Source organism: Hypanus sabinus, chromosome 10, assembly GCF_030144855.1.
Source record: "Hypanus sabinus isolate sHypSab1 chromosome 10, sHypSab1.hap1, whole genome shotgun sequence".
Classification (NCBI taxonomy): Eukaryota; Metazoa; Chordata; class Chondrichthyes; order Myliobatiformes; family Dasyatidae; genus Hypanus; species Hypanus sabinus.
Genome location: NC_082715.1, coordinates 64,218,862 through 64,242,854, shown reverse-complemented (window position 1 = coordinate 64,242,854; position 23,993 = coordinate 64,218,862). Strand labels below are relative to the sequence as shown.

The 23,993-nt window shown below is 38.4% G+C and overlaps 1 protein-coding gene across 1 annotated transcript in view; it reads right to left on the bottom strand.

Moving 5' to 3' along the window:
• The window catches only part of LOC132400716 (myelin transcription factor 1-like protein), a 450,971-nt gene that overhangs the window by 34,549 nt on the left and 392,429 nt on the right, over positions 1-23,993 (bottom strand). The window contains exons 15-19 of the mRNA XM_059981999.1: positions 23,631-23,755; positions 22,440-22,508; positions 21,376-21,438; positions 2,824-2,907; positions 1,021-1,242 (exon numbers count right to left, since the gene is read on the bottom strand). Of these exons, the coding sequence (XP_059837982.1) occupies positions 1,021-1,242; positions 2,824-2,907; positions 21,376-21,438; positions 22,440-22,508; positions 23,631-23,755 (563 nt within the window). The remainder of the gene's footprint in view (positions 1-1,020; positions 1,243-2,823; positions 2,908-21,375; positions 21,439-22,439; positions 22,509-23,630; positions 23,756-23,993) is intronic.

Genomic DNA, 23,993 nt, shown 5'->3' with positions numbered 1-23,993 from the left:
TGTTTTCACCTGTTTGTTGCCAGATTGTGCCACTGAATTTTCCTGAGCCTTTCCAGCAATTGAATCTGAACTCTGTCCATCTGAATATTGACTCTGCCTGTTTCCCAATTCTGGTTTTTGGATTTCTCTGGATGTTTTGATCTCTGCTTGAACTTTGACACCGACTTTGTTTGCACCTTGGGATTTGTTACTCAATTAATATCAGTGTGTACACAGTACATGATCTGCAATTAGATCCCTGCTCCAGTGTCCTGACGGTTTCTATACTTTAAATCATACAGCCAATTCTTTTTCAACCCATACTAATGCCACCAGTTATGCTGTTTATTCAAACTTTGTACAAAGTGGAGAAACATTTCATTAACCTGAACAACAATTGTTGCCAAATGTTTTGATCCAATTAAGCCCACAACCTCACACCCTCTTCTGATTTAAGATCATATGCAGCTTTGATTCCTAGTCCATTAATTGCCGCAAGTATTTTTAAGAACAGTGGTCACAACATTTTTTTTTGTTTCATGAAATAGAACATCCACATGCAATTTATTGTGCTGGCCACTGCCAAATTGCTTATGGCATTTAGCAGGGAAAGTATTTCACAGAGGGAGGAAAAACTCCACGAGACTCTCTCACAGTTAGGATTATCAGTCTGGCCAAACATATTCTTGCAAGTTTAATCACATGACATTCTGTTTTTAATAATACCATCCAATCAAATTGCCTTTTCTCCTCTCAGTTATAAAAAAGGATGAAATAAAATGATAAACCACACTCTCTTGCTCCTGTTCTTCTGGTTTTCCTCCCAGGTTACATGTGGCAATGTCAAGGAGCTTGATCTTTAAGACTCAGGGGCATCCTAGGACTTGGCAAACCCACATTCTATACAGATTGCGTAAGGACGGATGGACTGAAGCACATTTTGGTGTTTTCATATGTTTAGTATTTATGACTATATGGAAAATGTAAAGATATTTGCAGAATTTATTAACAGCTTCAAGAAACTGTTAGCTGATTTCTCACCTGCGATGGGTAAGGAAGCTGCCACTTACATGCCCTGAACCGTCACATCCTGGAGTTGGACAGGACATGCCTTCTGTTTTCCCAGACTTCCATGAGAATTGTGAGCCATTGAGGTAACCGTCCTTTTGTCGCTTGGCTGCCAAGGGGCACCCTGATGCGCTGCGATGTGATGCATACTTCCCAGTCACATGTCCTTGGCCATCACACCCAGGAACTGGACATCTGCAGAAACAATGCAGCACAGGTCATTCTTACCTAACAAAGTAATCTTTCAAATATAGTCAAATAAGTTTGTAATGTTTCTGATGAACCATCTAATGCATATTCGCACCATTCACCTTTTCTATTCATTTAGTCATTATTCCGATTGTCGTTACAAAGCATCTACTCTCATGGTCATAGAATTATAGAACACAGCAATGGACCCTTGAGTCCATCATCTTTTATCTACTCTGATCTTTATGCTCATTCACATTAATCCTATTTGCCATCTAAGTCATAGCTCTATCACCCACAACTGTGTACAAGTCAACACAGAGCCACGATCATATCAAACAGAGCTTCACGTGAAATAAAAGAGCTGTTCTAACAATGAAAAAGACTGCATCTCAGATGTTAAGGCATATCATTAGACAAAACACTTACACCTTGGTTTACATGTAGTTGGGGTATGCCTAACTTATTTGATATCGATTCTGTGTGGCAGAAGCAGCAAACAAATGATATGTTTCCCACAGTGTATATCCCTTAGTTTGTTATGAACAGAATCATACAAAAGGGAGGTTTTCTGTTAAATAAAGGGTAAACTTAATAGACTTGCTGCAACTTTAGACTTGCTCCTGCTGTGCTAAAGATGGAGCACAAAGATGAAAGACTCAAATAGTCATTATTTCATTTGCAACATTGTCTTGAAGCAAAACATAAGAAAGTACATTTTGCAATGCCTAGTTTATGATACTAAGCTTTGCCCTCTGGGAATGTGGTCTGTAGATGTGATGGAAGAGATCAGGAAATCCAGCTGAGCTTCTTGAGGACAATGTAAAGTTATCCCTCAGGATTGCGACTCAAGTTGACAGCTGAAAGTAGGACACACAGGCATTCACAGAATTGAAACAAATGCATTTAGAGTTTTTTTAAATTTCTATTAATCTAAATCCTTTTGCATTTCAAAAGGAAATATTTAGAGAAGTGTTCAGTCACCTTCATATTGGTGCTCGTGGAAAGCACTCAAAAGAGCTGACTTTAGTGCTTAATTAATACTGGAATTTATTAATTAATTAAGTGCTTAATTTAATACTGGAATTTGTTTTGCTCTTCTTAAACAAACGTCTAGCCTTTATTATCCATTGCTTAAGAGAACGTAATCAGAACTTGCTCCATGATCTACTGCATGTATTGTATGTTCACATCATTTGGTGCATGTGCCCCTTGCTTCGGAAGAGAAGATATTGCAAACAAACTCTAAAGCTTTATTAAAATAACCTGTACAAATATCTTTACTAATTAAGGTTGATCTCTTCCAAGCACATGGCTAAACTTGTCCTTTAATTGCTAGAATGTCTGGAGAACAATTTCAAGCTCATTCCACATGATGGTGAACTTTAGGTGGGCTTATAGCCTAAGTCTAAAGGCAATTATGGCACCTTTACATTCTACGTCTACTATATACCTGTATTGAAGAGAATTTTCAATGGCTTTAGATTGACATAGAGGCACAGTTTAATTGATGTAACATAAGTATAATTTAATGCAATTTTCTGAGCTCTGTGGCAAACCATCACTTTTGTGCTAAGCTCGACTCACTTGATTGGCTCTTGATCCTCTTTGTCATCTTTGCTTTGAGCAATTTTGATTCCACTTTTCTTTGCTCGTGGACAGCCTGAAAGACTACAGAAATATATGCATCATGGATTACTCATTCATATTACAATAGTTCTTCATGGCCCTCATTATATACCTGAGAAATGAAAACATTACTTATAAATCTATAATCACCAGTCTTACTTTGGTAACCTTGACAATTTCTTCTCCTTTCCTACTCCTGTTTTTGGGGTTAACATCGTACTAATGTGACATTCCACAAACAATTATCATCCCCTTGCTCACTGCCTAAATGCCCACTTCCCAAACATGAATTTTGACAGAGAGTGTCAGCAGGATATCTTACTTTGACCTCGTGTCTATACATGATTTTCTATCACCAGAGAGCAGTTGCAAGTTGAAGCCACCAAACTGTCTTGAGATAAACAAAATTAGAATAAACCAAGGGACCTAATTTTACAAAATAGTGCTTTTCTTTCATTGCCTTACATATCACGGTTTCACGTTGTACGTGACAAATGAGAAAAAAGACTTTTTCTCTTTTGGATAATTACCTTGAAATAAAAAATTATTATGCCATCTTGCATGTGATGAGTCCCAGTTGTAAAATGTTATTCATACACCAGCAGGTGATGCTCAAGGAGAAGAAATCTGGAAACTGCAATGGTATTCTCTATTCCCTTATAAGCACATCAAAACAGGCTTTGTGGCAGAGATTCTGGGTTTTCACAATTTACAGGAACTCCTGGTTATGAGCCTCAAGGACTCTTGGCTTTTTTAAAACCAAACTATGCATGGACACTCTGAATAAAAAAAATTCTGTTTTTCTGTGAGATTGGAAGTAAATTGCTGTTTGGCATAACCAATAAATACCACACATTTAATTGTTAAAATGCAAAGGTCCAGCTTCTCGTTTTTACCATCAAATATTTATCCTCCTTCTCTCCCACTGACGGTGTTCCAAATAAAATGGGAGGCTAACAGCAAACTCCCAAATGTCTACTGTGTCAATTGTGATTTGTCTGAGAAATGATGCAGAAGAGCAGACTGGATCATTTCATCCTCTGATCCTCTGGAGTAAATGATTATTTTTTGTGCAGTCCCTCCCCAGCATTAGAAATGTGGTATGAACTCAACAATGACTGTAAAGCACTTCATGAGCATTTACAGCTCAGTATTTTGCAACACCTGCCTGCTGTATTAACGTTAAGATCCATCTGTTCAGCATGAATTGGCAGCAATTTCTATCAGCCCAGGACAGTGCTAGCTGATAAATATTCATAGCACCTTGAAATTCAGTGCAGCCAGTGGTCTGTTCCCTCCCCCGACCCTAGTAAGATAAGGGAGATCCAGCTGTTATTTCTAATAGAGTGAGTGAAATGCCTGCAAAAGACAGGATGTAGTTTGAAAAGCAAAGGCATAAGACTAAACAGTTAAATGATTCTATTGGCAAAGGCATGAATAAGAGGATAGCAACTGGGGCCATTCACTATCTCACCAACCCTCACCCATCAATGATAATGAGCACATTAAAGACAAACATGCCTACAGTCATGTGTACAGGTGTCTATTTAAAATATCCCTCCGATTCAATCAAATGCTAATCATCTGATGCCCTACATGATGGTCGAACTCTGTGGAGATCAGAAGATCACAAAAAAATTGTGGCAAGGTAGTTCAGAACTGATTTTCGGAAAGAATACAATGTTCAGTTTATTACAGTGTATTATGGTATTGTCAACCCTGGATGAATACCTAATACCTGGATGATATATACATATTCTGTCAACACATACAGCAAATCTTTCAAGCACAAGTTTTGAAGTGATTTGGTATGTCAACAAATACACTCAAAAAACTTTTATAGATGTACCATGGAGAGCATTCTGATAGGCTGCGTCACTGTCTGGTTTCTGGGGGGTGGGGGCAGGGGCTACTGTACAGGACTGAAAGAAGCTGCAGAGGATTGTAAATTTAATTGGCTCCATCTTGGGTACTTGCCTACAAGGTACCCAGGACATCTTCAAGGAGCAGTGTCTCAGAAAGGCAGCATCCATTATTAAGGACCTCCAGCATCCAGGGCATGTCCTTTTCTCACTGTTACCATCAGGTGGGAGGTACAGAAGCCTAAAGGCATACACTCAGCGATTCAGCTTCTTCCCCTCTGCTTTCCAATTCCTAAATGGGCATTGAACCCTTGGACACGACCTCACTTTTAAAATATATATTATTTCTGATTTTTGCACGATTCTTAATCTATTCAATATATGTATATTATATTTGTTTTACTTATTTATTATTATTATTTTATTTACTTTTCTTCTATATTATGTATTGCATTGAACTGCTGCTGCTAAGTTAACAAATTACATGACACATGCCGATGATAATAAACCTGGTTCTGATTCTGAACTGATTCAGATTCTAGGAGTTCCATCTTTTAAAATACTAAAGTTGCAAGGAATGGATTATTTTAGTTTTAGTTTTTGTTAATATTTCTAATTTCCCCATCTTAAGCTGCTGACTTGCAACTGAGTTTGCAAGGGGAGCTGGAAAAGGCATGTAACAGGGGTAATGACACAACTGTAATGGGGGACTTCAATATGCAAGAGGATTGGGAAAACCTGGTTGGTGTCAGATCGCAAGAGAGGGAATTTGTTTAATGCCTATGATATGGCTTTTTAGAGCAGTGTGTGCTTGAGCCTACTCAAGGAAAGGCTATCTTAGATTGGACATTGTGTAATAACCCAGATATTTCTAGGGAGCTTTACATAAAGGAACCCTTAGGAGGCAATGATCATAACATGATTGAATTCATACTGCAATTTGAGACAAAGAAGCATAAATCACATGTATTAGTACTGTGATGAAATAATGGAAATTACAGAGGCATGAGAGAGGAGCTTGCCCAGATGGATTGGAGGAGGATATTGGCCAGGGTGATGGCAAAGCAGAGATTATTGAAGTTTCTGGGAATAGTTCACAAGGTGCAGGATAGTGCAGACTATTACTTAAATAGGGAGAAGGTTCAAACATCAGAGGTGCAGATGGACTTAGGATTCCTCGTGCAAGACTCCCAGATGATTAACTTACAGGTTGAGTCTGTGGTAAAGAAGGCAAATGCAATGTTGGCATTTATTTCAAGGGAAACAGAATATAAAAGCAGGGAGATAATGCTGAACCTTCATCAGACACTAGTCAGACTACATTTAGAGTATTGTCAACAGTTTTGGGCCTCATATTTTAGAAAGGATGTGTTGTCATTGGAGAGAGTCTAGATGAGATTCATAAGGATGATTCTGGGAACAAAGGGGTAACTTTGGGCCTGTACTCACTGGAATTTAGATGAGAATGGGGATCTCATTGAAACCTACCAAATGTTGAAAGGACTAGATTGGGTGGATGTGAAGAGGATATTTCCTCTGATGGGGCTATCCATTACTAGAGGGCACAGCCTTGAAATTGAGGGGTTACCCCTCAGAACAGAGGTAAGGAGGATTTTTTTTTTTAGCCAGGGAGGAGCAAATCTGTGAAATCAGCCATCCCCTTTTTGCTCTGGAAGATGGCATTAAATGGCGACTCCTTTGTTTGCATCTTCGGAAACAGCTCTATTTCCATCTTTAATAACCTTTCTTTTGAAGACCCTGACCTGGAGTTACATGCTGACTATGATTCTTTGCAGGAATGTGACCCATTCTCTGGGTTTCAGGGGTAGCGTTGCTCTGCACGCCAAGGGTTCAGCCTGAGAGTTTGGCTCGGACTTGGAAGCCTAAGATCTTGGGGCTCTGGAGATGGGCAGACTGAGGGTTGGTGTCACAATAGGAGACCCATGTGTCATTGGGGGACTCGGAAAATCTACAGCTGTGTGCCCAAAGACCCGGGATCTTTGAGATCTTTGGGAACGGAGCTCAGAAAAAGCAACGTAACAAACTTTTAACATCATAAGCCAATGTGTTGTTTGTTATGTGTCCCTGATCACAGGGAAAAACGGAGACACCTCCTTCTCCCTTATTATGGAGAGAGAGAGAGAGCCTGTGGTATGTCGAATGCTAGATGAAATATGAAGTCTCTGGGGCAACTGCAAGAATATATCTTTGCTACTGCTTTGCTTTGCTTGAGTGCTCGGTGGTGGGTGTTGATGCTTTGTTTTGCTGGTGGGGGAGGCGGGATTGTTGCTTGCTGCCACTTATGCATGGGAGGGAGGGGAGCTGTGGGGGACTTTGGGTTTCTTACGTTTAACGCTTGTTCATTCTTTGGGGAACTTCTCTGTTTTTGTGGATGGTTGTGAAGAAAAAGCATTTTAGGATGTATATTGCATACATTTCGCTGACATTAATTTGAACCTTTTAAATGCTCTGCCACAGACTACGATGGAGGCCAAGTCCATGAGTATAGTTAAGGCAGAAATTGATTGTTTCCTAATCATTCAGGGCAAGAAAGTAGGTGTATGGGGTGGAGTGGGATCCGGGATCAGCTATGATGGGATTGCGGAGCAGACTCAATGGACTGAATGGCCTAATTCTTCTCTTATGTTTTATGGTCTTATAGTTAATGTATTCTGTCAAGGAGAGAGTACAGTTTGAAAGTCAATTCTCAGCCTTTGCAAAGTTAACTGAGGGTATAAACAGAGATGGGTGACTAAATGTGTTTTCTGCTCACTCATTAACATGACTTCCATGCTCTGTGATTGCTGGAAAGGAATGAGACGTCACTTTACCATGCAATGAAACTTCAAATGAAATTGTTTGGAAAAGTCGTTTTTGATCAAAATCTAACTAGTGGAAGAACTTTGCAGATCGAGCAACATTTGTGGAAAGAAAAGAATGACTGATATTTCAGATTGAGATCATGCATTGGGACTGAGTACAGATAGTATACAGGGAAAGAGAATAAGGGGGAGAGGTGATGCAGGTCCTAGTAGGTGATAGGTGGAGTTAGGTGAAAAGATGGATGATGAGCCGCTGGAGTCACATGGGTGAGGAGACTGAGTGAAGTTTGGAGAGAAAGACTGGAGATGATAAGTACAAGCAGTCATGGAACGAGGAAAATACTCAACTTTTCATCTTGGATAGATGATTGGAACTCTAGTGTGTGCCACTGCCTTACGAATCCCAGGTAGGTTTTTCAAGTTTCACATTTAACTTAAACCATAAATGCACCGTTTGCTTTGAACATTGTTAAATGTAAGTTTCAAAGTTCGAAGTTCAAAGTAAATTTATTATTAAAGCACATACATGTCACCAAAAACAATCCTGAAATTTGTTTTCTTGCAGGAATACACAATAAATCCAATAACTATAATAGAATCAATGAATGATCACACCCAACAGGACAGCCAGCCATTTTGCAAAAGACTGAAAACAGAAAATAAATAAATAAATAAATAAATAAATAGATAAATAAATAGATAGATAGATAGATAGATAGATAAATAGACGAGCAATAAGTATTGAAAACATGAGGTGAAGAGTACTTGAAAGTTCATCCATGGGTTGTGGGACGAGTTCAGAGATGGGGCAAGTTAAGTTGAGCGAAGTTATCCCCTGTAGTTCAAAAGCTTGATGTTTGAAAGCTAATCACTGTTCCTGAATCTGGTGTTGTGATCCTAAGGCTCCTGTACTTCCTTCCTGATGGCAACAGAGAGGTAAGAGAGCATGACTTTGATGGTGGCAATCCCCGATAATGGATGCTGATTTCCTTCAACAGTGCTCCATATAGATCTGCTCAATGGTGGGAAGCACTTTACCCATGATGGATTGGGCTGTATTCGCTCATTTTTGTAGGATTTTCTGTTCCAGGGCATTGGTGTTTCCATACTCGTCTGTGATGTAGTCAGACAATATACTTGCCACCACCCATCTATAGATGCTTGTCAACATTTGAGATGTCATACTGAATCTTCTCAAACTTCTAAGGAAATAGAGGCACTGCTGTGCTTTGTTTCGAATTATTCTTATGTGCTGCACCCAGGACAGGTCCTCTGAAATAGTAACACCAAGGAATCCCTCGATGAGAACTGGCTCTTGGACCTCAGGTTTCCTCTTCCTGAAGTCAATAATCAGGTCCTTGTTCTTGCTGACATTGAGTGAAAGGTTGCTATTGTGGCTCCACTTAGTCAGATTCACAATCTCCCTCTTAATGTTGATTTTGATTCGGCCAACGACAGTGGTGCTGTCAGCAAACTTAAATACGGCATTGGAGTTGTCCTTAGGTACACAGTCATAAGTAAAGCGAGTATAGCACAGGGCTAAGCACATAGATTTGCAGTGCTCATGTGCTGAAGAAGATTGTGGTGGAAATACTGTTGCCAATCCAAAATGACAGGGGTCTGTAAGTGAGGAAATTGAAGATCCAATTGCACAAGAAGGTATTGAGGCCAAGGTCTTGAAGCTTACTGATTATCTGTGCATCTTTGTTGTCCAGTTGATCCAGAGTTGAGTGAAGAACCAATGAAATAGCACTTGCTGTGGACTTACTGTGCCAGTAGGCAAATTGGTGTGGATCCAAGTCATTTCTCAGACTGGAGTTGAGATCTTTCCTCACCTACCTCTTAAAACACTTCATCACTGTGAATGTAAGTGCAACTGGATGATAGTCATTGAAGAAGCTTACTACCTTCTTCTGAGGCACTGGTATAATTGAAGCCTATGTGAAGCAGGTGGGTACCTCAGATTGCTAAAGCCAGATCTTGGTGAATAAATAGATAGATAGATAGATAGATAGATAGATAGATAGATAGATAGATAGATAGATAAATAGATACTTTATTGAATCCAAAGGAAATTAGAGTGTCACAGTAGCATTACAAGTGCACAGATATACAAATATATAAATATTAGAAGAGATATAAAATATACAGGGAGCAAAAGTGAGTGCAACTACTATTACTAGAGAGAAGGTGCTGGGGAAGCTGACTGATCTGAAGATAGATCGATCACCTGCACCAGATGTACTACACCCCAGGGTTCTGAAAGAGGTAACTGAGAGATTGTGGAGGCATTAGTAATGATCTTTCAGGAATTAATGGACTCTGGCATGGAAAATTTCAAATGTTCCTTTACTCTTCAAGAAGGAAGGGAGGCAGAAGAAAAGAAATTATAGACCAGATAGCCTGAGTTTAGAGGTTGAGAAAATGTTGGAGTCAATTATTAAGGATAACGTTTCGGGTTACTTGGAGGTTTTTGGGTGTATTTAAGGTGGATTCTTGATTAGTCTGTGCGTAAAAGGAAAGCAGAAACATGGGATTGAGAGGCAAATGGATCAGCCATGATCAAAAGACAGAGAAGCCTCAGTGGGCCAAATAGCCTATTTCTGCACCGATATCTTACAGTGTTATGGCTAGTGCGTTCGGTGGTACAGGTTGTATGTTGATGGTAGTTGGGGAGGGGTTTCTTCAAAGTCCTTGACCATGACTTGAAGTGCATCAGGGTGAATCCAGTTGCATAATTGTTACATTATTACCTAATGCAAGTACATATAGTGTAATATAATTTCATAGATATTTTGAACATTTAATCTGCCTGTTGCGATTATGGCAAATGGTAGCATGATGTACTAATATTCCAAAGTCACAAAAGCATGGAAAAGGTAAAAATCCATTGAAGGTTTAACAGAACAGCCAATGAATTTCAGTCAAGTTGAAATTACGTATTTCAGTTCGTGAAAAGATGTTTCCCTTCAAGAAATCTCTCAAGAATCTGTAAGGGTACATTCATATACATGTAACAGAGTGACTTGAGTCTCTGATTATTCAGATTTGACCCCAAATGATGAAAAAGAAATGAAAGTTTAACAAACAGTTATACCCTAATACATGATTTGAGGCCAGCATAGTGGTTAAACTAACAATAACTATCATGTAGAATGTTTGCAGCAGAGAAGAGAAAACCATTGTTAAACCTTATGTGGTCAATGACACTACAAGGAAGAGGAACAATATTTCTGCTCCCATACTAAATAGAAGTCAGCAACTTTGTAGAGAACAGTAGTAAGTGAGTTCCATTGAGCAAGAGAGGCAAAAGATAAACTCAAAGTATGCTGCGTAGGAGTAACCCAATGGCAGCATATTAAAAATAATAAAATAGCCACTATAATATATATTTATTGGGTTTACAATGTTTATATGTTGAGAGATAAATCAGGATTTTTTTAAAATTAAGACTTCCTCACTCAGAAGGGATACATTGAGAGCTAAAAGTTATTTTCACTGAAGAAAATAAAATGAAGAGAAGACAATGCAAATCTTTAAGATGTTGGTAGATACGTTTAATATTAGGTTGTGCCATATGAGCCTGATTGAATTTTTTGAGGATGTGACTAAACACATTAATGAAGGAAGAGCAGTAAATGTAGTGTATATGGATTTCAGCAAGGCTTATTGTGAAAGTAAGGAGGTAGGGGATCCAAGGGGACATTGCTTTGTGGATCCAGAACTGGCTTGCCCACAGGAGGCAAAGAGTGGTTGTAGACAGGTGATATTCTGCATGGAGGTTGGTGAACAGTGGTGTGCCTCAGGGATCTGTTCTGGGACCCCTACTCTTCATGATTTTTATAAATGACCTGGACTTGAAATGACTTGGAGTGATGGGTTAGTAAATTTGCTGATGACACAAAGGTTGGGATGTTGTGGATAATGTGAGAGCTGTCAGACGTTACAGCGGGACATTGATAGGATGCAAAACTGGTCTGAGAAGTGGCAGATGGAGTTCAACCCAGATAAGTGTGAGGTGGTTCATTTTGGAAGGTCAAATATGATGGCAAGATATAGTATTAATGGTAAGACTCTTGGCAGTGTGGAAGATCAGAGGGATTTTGGGGTTTGAGTCCATAGGACATTCAAAGTTGCTGCGCAGGTTGACTCTGTGGTTAAGAAAGCATATGCATCATGCATTGGCCTTCATCAATCCTGGGATTGAGTTTAGGAGCTGAGAGGTAATGTTGCAGTTATACAGGACCCTGTTCAGACCCCACTTGGAGTACTGCTCAGTTCTGGTCACCTCACTACAGGAAGGATGTGGAAACCATAGAGAGGGTACAAAGGAGATTTACAAGGATGTTGCCTGGATTGGGGAGCATGCCTTATAAGAATTGGTTGAGTGAACTCGGCCTTTTTCTTCTTGGAGTGACGGCGGATGAGAGGTGACTTGAGAGAGGTGTACAAGATGATGAGAGGCATTGATTGTGTGGATAGTCAGAGGCTTTTTCCCAGGGCCAAAATGGCTAACATGAGAGGGCACAGTTTTAAGGTGCTTGGAATTAGGTACAGAGGAGTTGTCAGGGGTATGTATTTTACGCAGAGAGTGGTGAGTGTGTGGAATCAGCTGCCGACAACGGTGGTGGAGGCAGATGCAATAGTGTCTTTTAAGAGACTCCTGGATAGGTTCATGGAGCTTTGAAAAATAGAGGGCAATGGGTAGCCCTAGGTAATTTCTAAGGTAAGGACATGTTCGGCACAGCTTTGTGGGCTGTAGGGCCTGTATTGTGCTGTAGGTTTTCCATGTTAACGTAAATGGGACCTAATGAGATGTGAGGTGACATTTAAGAGGCACTTGGATAGGTACATGTAGGAGAATGACTTCGAGGACTATGAACCTAACATTGGCAACTGGTACCAGCAGCGATGAAGCTGTGGTTGATATGGACCAGTTGTGCTGAAGGCCGTGTCCCGTGATGTTTTATTCAATGACTCTATGACCCAATATTAGTTATTTGCACTGGGCGAAGAATTTAAAATCAATAAGCTTCAGGGTGTCCAGATTTGAGATGACATGGGAGCTGAAATTTTGCAGCCACCTTATATGCTCTTAATGATGCTGATAATCTATATTGTTTAAGTTATGAAATCAGGAGATGTACACATTTTAAGTCCATGGTTTATAGCACATTGCTAATTGCCCTCAAGGATAACAAAGTATTATCTTCTTAAGCAGCCTTAGGTCCTCTGGAGAAGACACTTGCAAAGTTCCAGAATTTTGACCTAAAAAACATTGAAAGCTACAGAACTGTGTCTGAAATTGGGGATGAAGCCTCCATCTATCATAGACATAACTTTTACCATGTCTACATATGATATTTGGTGATAGGGTCATCTGGTAAAAACTGATTAACGGATGCACTGAACAGCTGCGAGCTCTATTTCTGTGTTCTCCCCACAGATTTAAATTCTGGTATGCACTTAAGTGCTGAAGTGACCCCAAGAGCATCAAGATACAGCTTTCCATTATCTCACAGTTAAATGTACTGACATTACCTTTGCTCATAGCACAGGAGATTAATACAAAATACAAAGTGGGAAACATTGTTCTGATCCTAAAACATTTGGCAGCATTAGCCGTAGAGTATTCTGGTCAGTAAGTTCCAGCACAAAGCATGGAATGTGCTCTTTTAATAGACAAAACTTTCCTTCAGATGATAGAAAATTGGTGGGATAAGTGGTCAGAATTACATGCATAGAGGCAGCAGAGGCAGATTCAATTTTGTCATTTAAAAAATATTAGATGGATATATGGACAGGAAAGGAATGGAGGGTTATAGGCTGAGTGCAGGCCGGTGGGACTAGGTGAGAGCAAGCATTCAGCAGGGACTAGAAGGGCTGAGATGGCCTGTTTCCATGCTGTAATTGTTATATGGTTATATTTGCTAAGTTAGAACAGAACTTAGTCAAATGATGAGTGGTTGTTGTGAAACACTTAATATTTCTCCATAATTGAGCTTCTCTTGTTTTACCAAAGTTCTCTTCCATAACTGGGAGTTTTTGTGTTGATTTCTCATTGCTTAATTGCTGAATATGAAAAGTATAAACTGGAACATATTACTCTGCGATGGCACACGTTGACAGAGGCTTACATGGAGTACGAAAGAATATAGTAAAGTCTATCCTGCAGAAACTTAGAGAATGTATCCTTGCTGCTGCAGACCCTCAAGATATCAATGGGAAACTTGTTCTGTGCTTCTGATCTAGCAGGCTGCATTTGTTCCACAGTTACTGGCAGAGTAGATATCAATCCCTTATAGTTTTCAAGACAACTTATATGCAATGTAACATTTTCTTCTGTGACTTCTGTAAACTCTCCTTAACTTAATTAGTTTTAAAGGTTTTGTCACTTTTATCAGTAAGGTTTAATGACAGAGATGAAGATTAACTGGTGATGCAGAAGAATCCACCTCAGCATGTAATCCTCCTTTCAGACAGCCCACTGCATTTGTTCTCTCTGAATTTTGAAATCTTTCTCAAAGATACTGTTGCAGCTCATATCAATGAATGTGATTTTAGAAGCCAGTGGTCTACAGGATTCGAATGCCCTAGAGATCCTATTGCCAAAATCACTGACATTTTATTTCCCCAAACTGATAAAAGTCACTGCTTGTGCTAATGGCCAATTAATTGCATTGTGTCTTAAATCTATGGAAACATTCATTTTAAGTGATTTTGAAATTGTTAGTTTGGACCTACAAATTATTATGCACTCTTCACAAGCTTGTTCTTTTCAATCTTTGGAGGAGAGTTGAAAGGCTCTAAAGCATGATAATCTTCCATTCTGGAGCCTTGTTTTTATTTGTTCTCGCTTAAATTTGTGCACCTTCTGTAAGTACACTCTCATGATACATGGCTGTATGTATTCCTGCAATGCGTGAAGTGGATAGATTTTGAGTTCTGAATTAAGTAACGTTTCCATACAGGGCGAATAAAGAATACTTGATAATGGAGATGATTTACTCAATGAAAATGTTAAGTTACGAAGAAGAATTGTAATAGCAGAAAATAGAATTACCAAGTCAAAGATGTCAGCTGAACTTTTGCCTCCCAGCCCAGTTATGAGTTTTGGCAAAATGAACTGGAAGGATATTTCATGTGACAGAATGAGTTTCCCATTTTGATTCAAAGGAGGGCCAGTGGCTTAGAGTTATCTTGTCCATATCTGGTTCACCAATTAATATTATTCCCTCCACTGGCAGTTCTTTTCTCTGTGACTCCAAGGTTAAACTACTCTTTTACATCCCTTGACCTTTTGTTGAGCTTCTTAAAGCTTAGAACAGAGGCAAGTACTTGTGACAATCTCATTTTCTCCCCCCCCCCAAGTTATTCAAGATTAATAACATAGATTAGTACAATGTGCTAAATGGAAAACTTCTTCCTTAAGCTACTCCTTTTCAATAGGTGAATGCACAACATCATGCTTCTTTAATTCAACTGGAAGCCAATTTATGTTATGGAGTTGAAAAGAATTTTAAAAAATACTGTATGTTGGTAATTGTATTATTATTGTCACCTGTACCAAGATACAGTGAAAAGTTTTTGTTTGTGTTCTATCCAGACATTTCATTCTATGCATAAGTGTACTGAGGTGGTGAAAAAAAAGCAATATTAGAATACAGACTATAGTGTTACAGAATAATGTTATAGTGTTGTAGGTATACAGGTATACAAATGAAGTGTGAGAATATGAATAGGTATATGTTGAGATTAAGAGTTCACCTTTAGTGTATAACAGGTCCGTTCAAGAGTTGGACAACAAATTGGTAGCTGCCCTTGAGCCCAATGGTACATTTTCTGTTTGTGTAACTTCTGCCTGACTAGGGATGGGGGAGGGGATGGAAGAAGAGCGAATGACTATAACGGAAGGCATTCTTCATTATATTGGCTGATTTCCCATGATAGCAGGAATTGTAGACAGAATCAATAGAGAGGAGGCGGGTTTGTCTGATTGACTGGGCTGTATTCATGACTCTCTGCAATTTCTTACAGGCTTTCCCCATATCAAGATGTGATGCATTCAGAGAGAATACTTCCGGTTTTTATTTTCACTATTTTTCCACATATGTAATCGGCGCACAATCACCTATTCAAAAGGAGTAGTTTGCAGCTGCAAGCAAATAGCAGGCAAAGTTTCTGCAATCTGGACACAGGGGCAAAACGGACAATACCAGGTGTTGAAACCAATACATATAAGCTTAGATTATTAATGGCTTGGACATTGTCTTTTTCTACTTATGAAGTTTTGGAAGGTAATTGTCACAAATATGAAGATTTTGATACAAATATTGTTTGTGAATCTGTTCAGAAATTCACAAATACTTCCTAAATCTATAACAGCTTCCAGAATAGATAAGTACCATTTTAAATAATGGTAGGCATAATATAACATATATTGTTGCACTTCAAGTAGTAAAATTACGACAAATCTTTTGTAATTATATTAATCATTCCCTAGTCAGGGTATCCCATATAGACAATTCCCTTTTTTTTAGCTGCTTCGATATTTGATGTTCTATTTACATTTGACTTCCAGTGTGGGTGCATCACAGAACCTTTCACGTCCAACCATTATGGATATGCACATTTTCAATTATTGTAGGTTGGCAGAACCAGGGCATTCTGTGGTGTTTATATTATTAATTCAAAAAACAAAGTGCTTCAGAAATTGGAAGTAGTTTAGTTTTGAAGTGTCGCTATAAACAAGATGCATTTTTGGTGTCAGTAGTTAAGTAGAGCAATGCTGTCTCAACTGACATGGGGCAGAAAATGTGTTCGTGTTTAGATTAGGCAATCAGTTACCTAGCAACAAACAGGTTTCTTTTGCAATTTGACATTCATATTTGATATAAAGAAATAATGGTGTAAAGTCCTGAGCATATTTTTAGCTTATGGTGAAAGTACAAAAGAACATTCTACATGACAGGTTTGGATGACTATTCATGATTTCAGACTTACTTCTCTACAGTGCAATTGTGTTGCTCCTTCAGTGCTTAATCATAAAATTATATAGATAGGAAGCAGCCATTCAGACACATTCTCTGAAACCTCTGTACAATTCACTCAACTCCCTGCTCTTTCCCCATTGTCTTGTAATATTTACCCTTTGAAACAGAGATTACATTTTTCAATTTTTGAATCCGTTTCCTCCATCCTTTCAGGCAATGCTTTCCAGATTCCCAAATTGCTGAGTTAATACAATCAATCTGATGTGCATATGCTAAAAAATAAAACTAATAATGAAATTCAAATTGGAGCCAAGATCATGAAAAGCAGACAATTTATAAAGCTGGATTTTTTCAATGCAATGGACATAATGAAGGCGCTTATTAGAGGAAAATTAAAATGACTGCAGTATTGATTTTTGTCTGTTATCACTGAATGGAGGCAGGTTAGGCAAGTTGCCCTCTTGAATAAAACAATGAATGACTGTCGGAAACTTGTGTAAGGCAGACATACTTATGGAACTACTGTTGGTTAAAGGTACACACCACGAGAGCAACATTTGGGATAATACACAAGATATTAAAATTCAAGGACCTATTTTGGAGGAATTCCATGACAATTATTAATTCTTAAAATGTATATGGCAGTTTTGAAAGATAGACCAGAAAGTGTGCCAGTTTTTATACTGATGCTACTAATGAATCTTGTTTTAAATAAAACTAACTTATGGATTGTTAGTATGATTAGATCCTGTTGTGAGTCTCAAAGACTGGTGGCAGTCCAGCTCCAAAGAAATCTATGTGACTATAGTGGAGCTCAAAAGGTTAAGTTACAACAGGAATTTGTTCTGATCCATGATGTAAATCTGTGCCTGGAGCCACAAGACATCAACTCAGATGTAATTTACCTGCTATTCCATCTTCAAGCACAATCAGTTTCCAGGAAAATCCTGGAGGATGCTTGAGTCCAATAGATGCAGTAAAGCAACTGATTTTTGGAATACTATTTGGAAGTATGGAAGATGAAACTGCCTCCCTCTAAAATGCACTCAGTGGCCAAATTATTAGGTATAGCAGGTACTTAATAAAACATCTACTGAGTGTATACTACGTTTGTGGTCTTCTGCTGTTGTAGCTCATCCACTTCAAAGTTCACAATGTTGTGCATACAGAGATGCTCTTCTGCACACCACTGTTGTAACACATGGTTATTTGAGTTACTGTCATCTTCCTGTCAGCTTGAATCAGTCCGGCCATTCTCCTCTGACTTCTCTCTTCAATAAGGTCTTTTCACCCACAAAACTTTACTCACTGGATGTAATTGTTTTTCGCATCATGCTTTGTAAACTCTAGAGATTGTTGTGTATGAAAATCCCAGGATATCAGCAGTTTCTGATGTATTCAAACCACTCTGTCTACTATCCCATGGTCAAACTCACTTAGACCATAAGACCATAAGACATAGGAACAGAAGTAAGCCATTTGACCCGTCAAGTCTGCTTCACCATTCAATCATGGCAGATCCCCCTTTTCCCCTCCTCAGCCCCGCTCGCTGGCCTTCTCCCCATAACCTTTGATGCCATGGCCAATCAAGAATCTGTCAATCTCCACCTTTAATACACCCAAACAACATGGCCTCTATATCTGTCTGTGGTAACAAACTCCACAAATTCACCACCCTCTGGCTAAGGAAATTTCTTTGCATCTCTGTTTTAAATGGATGCCCCTCTATCCTGAGGCTGTGTGTTCTTGTCCTAGTCTCCCCCATCAGGGGAAACATCTTTTCCACATCTAGTCAGTTTGGGCCTTTCAACATTTGAAAAGTTTTGGATTTTCTCCCTGTTTAGGAAATAGTCTGCACATTTATTTCTACTACCAAAGTGCATGACCATGCATTTTCTAACAATGTATTTCATTTGCCACTTTCTTGCCCATTCTCGTAATTTGTCAACGTCCTTCTTCAGTCTTCCTGTTTCCTTAACACTACTTGCCCTTTCACCAATCTTCATATCATCTGAAAACTTGGCAACAAAGCCATTTATTCCATCATCTAAATCAACAAAGGAGCAGTCCCCAACACTGACCCCTGTGGAACACCACTAGTCATTGGCAGCCAACCAGAAAAGGATCCTTTTATTCCCACTCGCTGCCTCCTACCAATCAGCCAATGCTCTAACCATGTTAGTAACTTTCCTTTAATTCCATTGGCTCTTTACTTGGTAAGCAGCCTCATGTGTGGCACCTTGTCAAAGGCCTTCTGAAAGCTCAAAAATACAACATCCAATGTATCTCCTTTATCTATCCTACTTGTAATCTCCTGAAAGAATTCTAATAGGTTCATCAGGCAGGATTTTCCCTGATGGAAACCATGCTGACTTTGTCCTATCTTGTCCTGTATCACCAAATACTCCATCACCTCATCCTTAACAATTGCCTCTAACATCTTCTCAATCACTAAGTTCAGGCTAACTGGTCTATAATTTCCTTTCTGCTGCCTTCCTCCTTTCTTAAAGAGTGGAGTGACATTTACAATTTTCTCGTCCTCCGGAACCATGCCAGAGTCCAATGATTTTGGAAAGATTATTACTAATGCCTCTATATTCTCTACTGCTACCTCTTTCACAACTCTTGAGTGCAGTTCATCTGCTCTGGGTGATATGTACCCTTATGTCTTTCAGCTTTTTAAGCACATTCTCCCTTGCAATAGTAACTGCACTCACTTCTCTTCCCTAACACCCTTCAATACTAGGCACACTGCTAAAGTCTTCCACAGTGAAGGCTGATGCAAAATACTAATTTAGTTCATCTGCTGTCTCATTGTCCCCCATTATTATTTTATCTGGCCTCATTTTCTAATGGTCCTATATCCACTGTCATCTCTTTTATTTTTTATACTGTTGAATAAGCTATTTCTGTCTACTGTGATATTGTTTGCTTCTCTGCTTTCATATTTCATCTTTCCCCTCCTAATGATTCTTTTAGTTGCTTTCTTTAGGTTTTTAAATCTTCCTAATCCTCTATCTTCCTGCTTTGTTGTATGCCCTCTCCTTTCACTTTTCTTGTACTATTTTTGTACTATAGTACTTCTCTCTTCTCTCTTGTACCATTCTAAGAGACTATTCCCTTGTGCTACTTTGCCATTTGAGTATTTCTTTGTTTTTGGAATACAACTATCCAGAACCTTCCTTATTTTCCCCAGAAACTCAAAACATTGCTGCTCTGCTGTTACCCCTGCCAGCATCTCCTTCCAATTTACTTTGGCCAATTCCTCTCTCATACCACAGTGATTTCCTTTACTGCACTGAAATACTGCTACATTAGACTTTAGTTTCTCCCTATCAAAAATTCACTTTCCTGAGATCTGTTACCAACTTGATTTCCCCAATTTATCTGCATGTTAAAGTCTCCTGTAATTATCATAACATTTCCTTTTTGACATGCCTTTTCTATTTCCTATTGTAATCAGTAGTGCACATCCCAGTTACTGTTTGGAGGCCTGTATATACTGCCATCAAGGTCTTTTTACCCTTGTAGTATCTTAACTCAACCCAGAAGTTTCAAAGCCATGCCACCCCCTCTGCCTGCCTTCCTATCCCTCTGATACAATGTGTAACCTTGGACATTCAGCCCCCAACAACAACACTTTTTCAGTCACGATTTAATGATGGCCACAAGGTCAGACCCAACGATCTGTAAAAGTGCAACAAGATCATCCACCTTATTTCTTATACTCCGTGCACTGAGATATAACACTTTGAGTACTGTATTTGATACCTTTTTTGATTCTGCATCTCTAATGCACTGATACTCACCCTGCTGGCTGCATTTTTGTCCTATAATCTGCTTGTCCTTCATGACAATCTGACTGCACACTATCTTTTTTTTAACCATCTGTCCTATCCTGAGTCCTTTCACTCTGCTTCCTATCCCTCTGCCAAATTAGCTTAAACCTTCCCCGACAGTTTTAATAAATCTGCCCTTCAGAATATTGGTCCTGCACAGGTTCAGGTGCGACCTGTCCCTTTTCTACAGGTTATACCTCCCTCAGAAGAGATGTTAATGATCTGAGAACCTGAAGCCCTGCCCCCTGCACCAGCCTCTCAGCCATGCATTTATGTGCCAAATCATCCTGTTTCTATCCTCACTGGTGTGCTCACAAACAGCAATCCAGAAATTACTACCTTGGAGGTCCTGCTTGTCAGCTTTCTGGTTAGCTCTCTTCAGGACCTCTTTGCTTTTCCTTCCTATGTCATTGGTACCAATATGTACCAAGACATCTGACTGCTCTCCCTACCCCTCCAAAATGCTGTGGACACATTCTGGGATGTCCCTGACCCTGGCTTAGAACACATTTCTTACTGATTCTGATGTTTGGTCTGAACACTGAGCTGCTGCCACTTTGGATATTTATCTAATAAACTGGTCAATGAGTATATCTCCCAGCGGTTTAACCATTTATGCCAATGATTTGCCACTTTATAGAGATTTTAGGCTTCAGCCAGAGCTGGAGTCACTTAACAAACTTATCTCCCTTCATAGCAATTGGCCACAAACCATGAGTTAGTAGGGTTCTTAGCCTACCGTTTGTGAATCATTCGGGGAAAACAGGAGCTGGCTTTCTCCTGATAAAGTAGCCCGCTGGCACCCTCTGCTTAAGTTCACACATGTATAATGGAAATTCAGAAATATGAATGGTACTTAGAGCAGTCTACCTTAGCAAGAATTTGACCAGATAAAGACAGAGAAATGGAAGGTCAAGAACTCAGATTGAAAAAGAGAGAGAAAAATTATATTCTTCTGCAAATTTTATCTTTAGAATATGAAAGTCTGGCTTACCTCCTATGAGAAGCATAGTTTCCAGTGATATGCCCAGAACCATCACATCCAGGAGTTGGACATCTATTAATGAAAACGTAAGAACAGCAAACTGTTCAAATGCACCTGGTATCTATAGTAGCATTTACAAGTGGAATTTACAGTCTAATACAAGAGTAGCAGGATGATTAAAATACAGTTCTATAAAAGTATTAAATAATTCATCCAATGCCAATGTATCTAAACTTCAGCGAGACAAATTGCTTGGGGTATGTTATGAAGAGTAAACTACTATTGGAACATTGGACAGCACTTAGTAAATTGTTACAAAAACAAAACCATCATGCTGATGTTTTCATTATTTACAGAGCTTCAACTCCATGTAAGTTGCCCAACAATTACCAACAATGTCCATTGCTTAAATGAATTGAATGTACAGCTATAAAATTTCTGTAAACAAGTTTTACAAGATTCTACAAGGCTTAGCATTTCATTCATCCAAACCAACTTTGCACTATCCCTCTGTTCAGGTTTAGTCTTTTCTCACATGACACTCACTTTCAAATCAGTTGTGTGAGGCGGCCAGTTGCAAGCTAACTTATAATCACAACCATGAGGGTGACAAAAAGCGCACCTTTATGGAACTGAGGTATGTAAAGTCATAACACCAAAAGAGAAATCTCATTAGTGATTGACATTGCTGTGGCACTGTGGAATTGCACATAAACTAATTTGAATGCAAACTGCAACAAATTACCAATTTGATGGTAAATCCAATGCTGATTAAAATACTCATACAGAGACAACTAAGCTAAATATTCAATCAAATTGCTAAAAGTTAGTTTGGAATAAGACAGGGGTTCCCTGATGGAGATTATTGCCAAAAGAAGCAAAGAGAAATGGATCTTAATAGAAAAGCAATACATAACTATATATATCGATTTGTGTGAGTTCAATTCTTCTAACTGCAGATTACCAATTAACTGTTGTAGTTATTGGTTGAAGAAAATCCAACATTAATAGAATAAGATTTGTAATGACAACATGAAGACATTATGCATGCACTAATGCCAATTAAGCCTTACTTTAATTCTTGGGAGCTGGTGGCCATCATACTTCGAATACTTTTGTCTGCCAAAGGACAGCCGGATAGACTGCAAGATACACAAGGCAGCAAAATCATTTCATGTCAAGTCAATCCAACATTTCATACACACATATGACACAACTTGACAAATGCAGAGAAGAAATGGTTTCACTGCTGAATTGCTGACAGATTCATGCCAATAGCTAACCCTCTGAATATTTTAGCATTTAATTTAATCATGGCCTATATATATAATATAATATATATTATGTATTATATTATATATATATTATATATATACATACACACACACATATATATAAGGAATTTGATGCTTAAAGCATTACATTTGCTTCATTACTGTGGATTCAGTTTACAATAATTAACTTTGAAAATATATTTGTAGCCAACATTAAATTTCATTAATATAATATAATATAATACAATTAAAGATAACTATTCTATGTAATTAATCATTTACATTACATTTCCTGATATAAAAAAGGGAAATGTTTACAGTTTATTCATGAAATATTGACAATAAAGCAAATTTATTTCTTCTTAAATAATATTCTTATTCTTCATAACATCAGCCCATGATCTTAATTATTATTGTAAAGAATTCTGTAACAAACATGCTGCAAACTGTCAAGAAAATTCAATTGTCAAAGGGTTAACATGCAATTTTTTTTGCAATTCACTTGACAGCATTGTTCAGGTAAGCTGAAAACAATAAATTGAAAAGACAGTATCCACCATGAAAAAGGAAGTCACACCTTCTATGTGAGGCGTAATTACCCGTGACATGACCACTCCCATCACACCCTGGTGTTGGACATCTGCCACCAAACAAGAAAACAGCCAAAAATAGTAATTAAGTTTTTAGAAAACTTTTTTTTGATATTTCATTGTTTCCAGTTTAGCTTCACTGTCTGCAATGGTTTGCTAAGCATCCTAAGGAAAAACTGCAAGAATGAAGCAATTACCAAAATGATGCTTTACTTAATCTTAATATAGCGCAATTAAAGTAAGAAACTTTATCCACCAAGAAAATTTGGGAATTGAAGATTTTAAAAAATCATGATGCATATTTTGTTGCATGCTACCAAAATACAAAGAAGAGTTTCCTTCAAAGGGATATTTAGCAAATAAAGTCAAAAGAGAAGATGACACTATTCTGCTTGCTTACGTTATGAGATCTTTTTTGTTGATGTCCTTGCATTGTCCATATTTAGGTTTAGGACTTGGTATTGTGACCTCTCCAGGATACCTTCGTTCTTCCAGGCTTTCCTGAAATGGATCCATATCTTCTGGCTACAGAAAAGTGAAAATTATTATTGGCTTACGTTTGTGTATTTTGTATGAACATAATCATGAGCAACAACAGCTGCTGTTCTACCAACCCCTTATATTCACAATGGCTAGAAAATCAAAATTAAATACTTACCACCCACCATACTTCATTTTTCCTGTAATCCCTTCTCTTGTACTTTAAGAATCCTTCAGAAATTTTTCGACATTAATAATCTAAATTTTGTAGGCCAGTTAATGA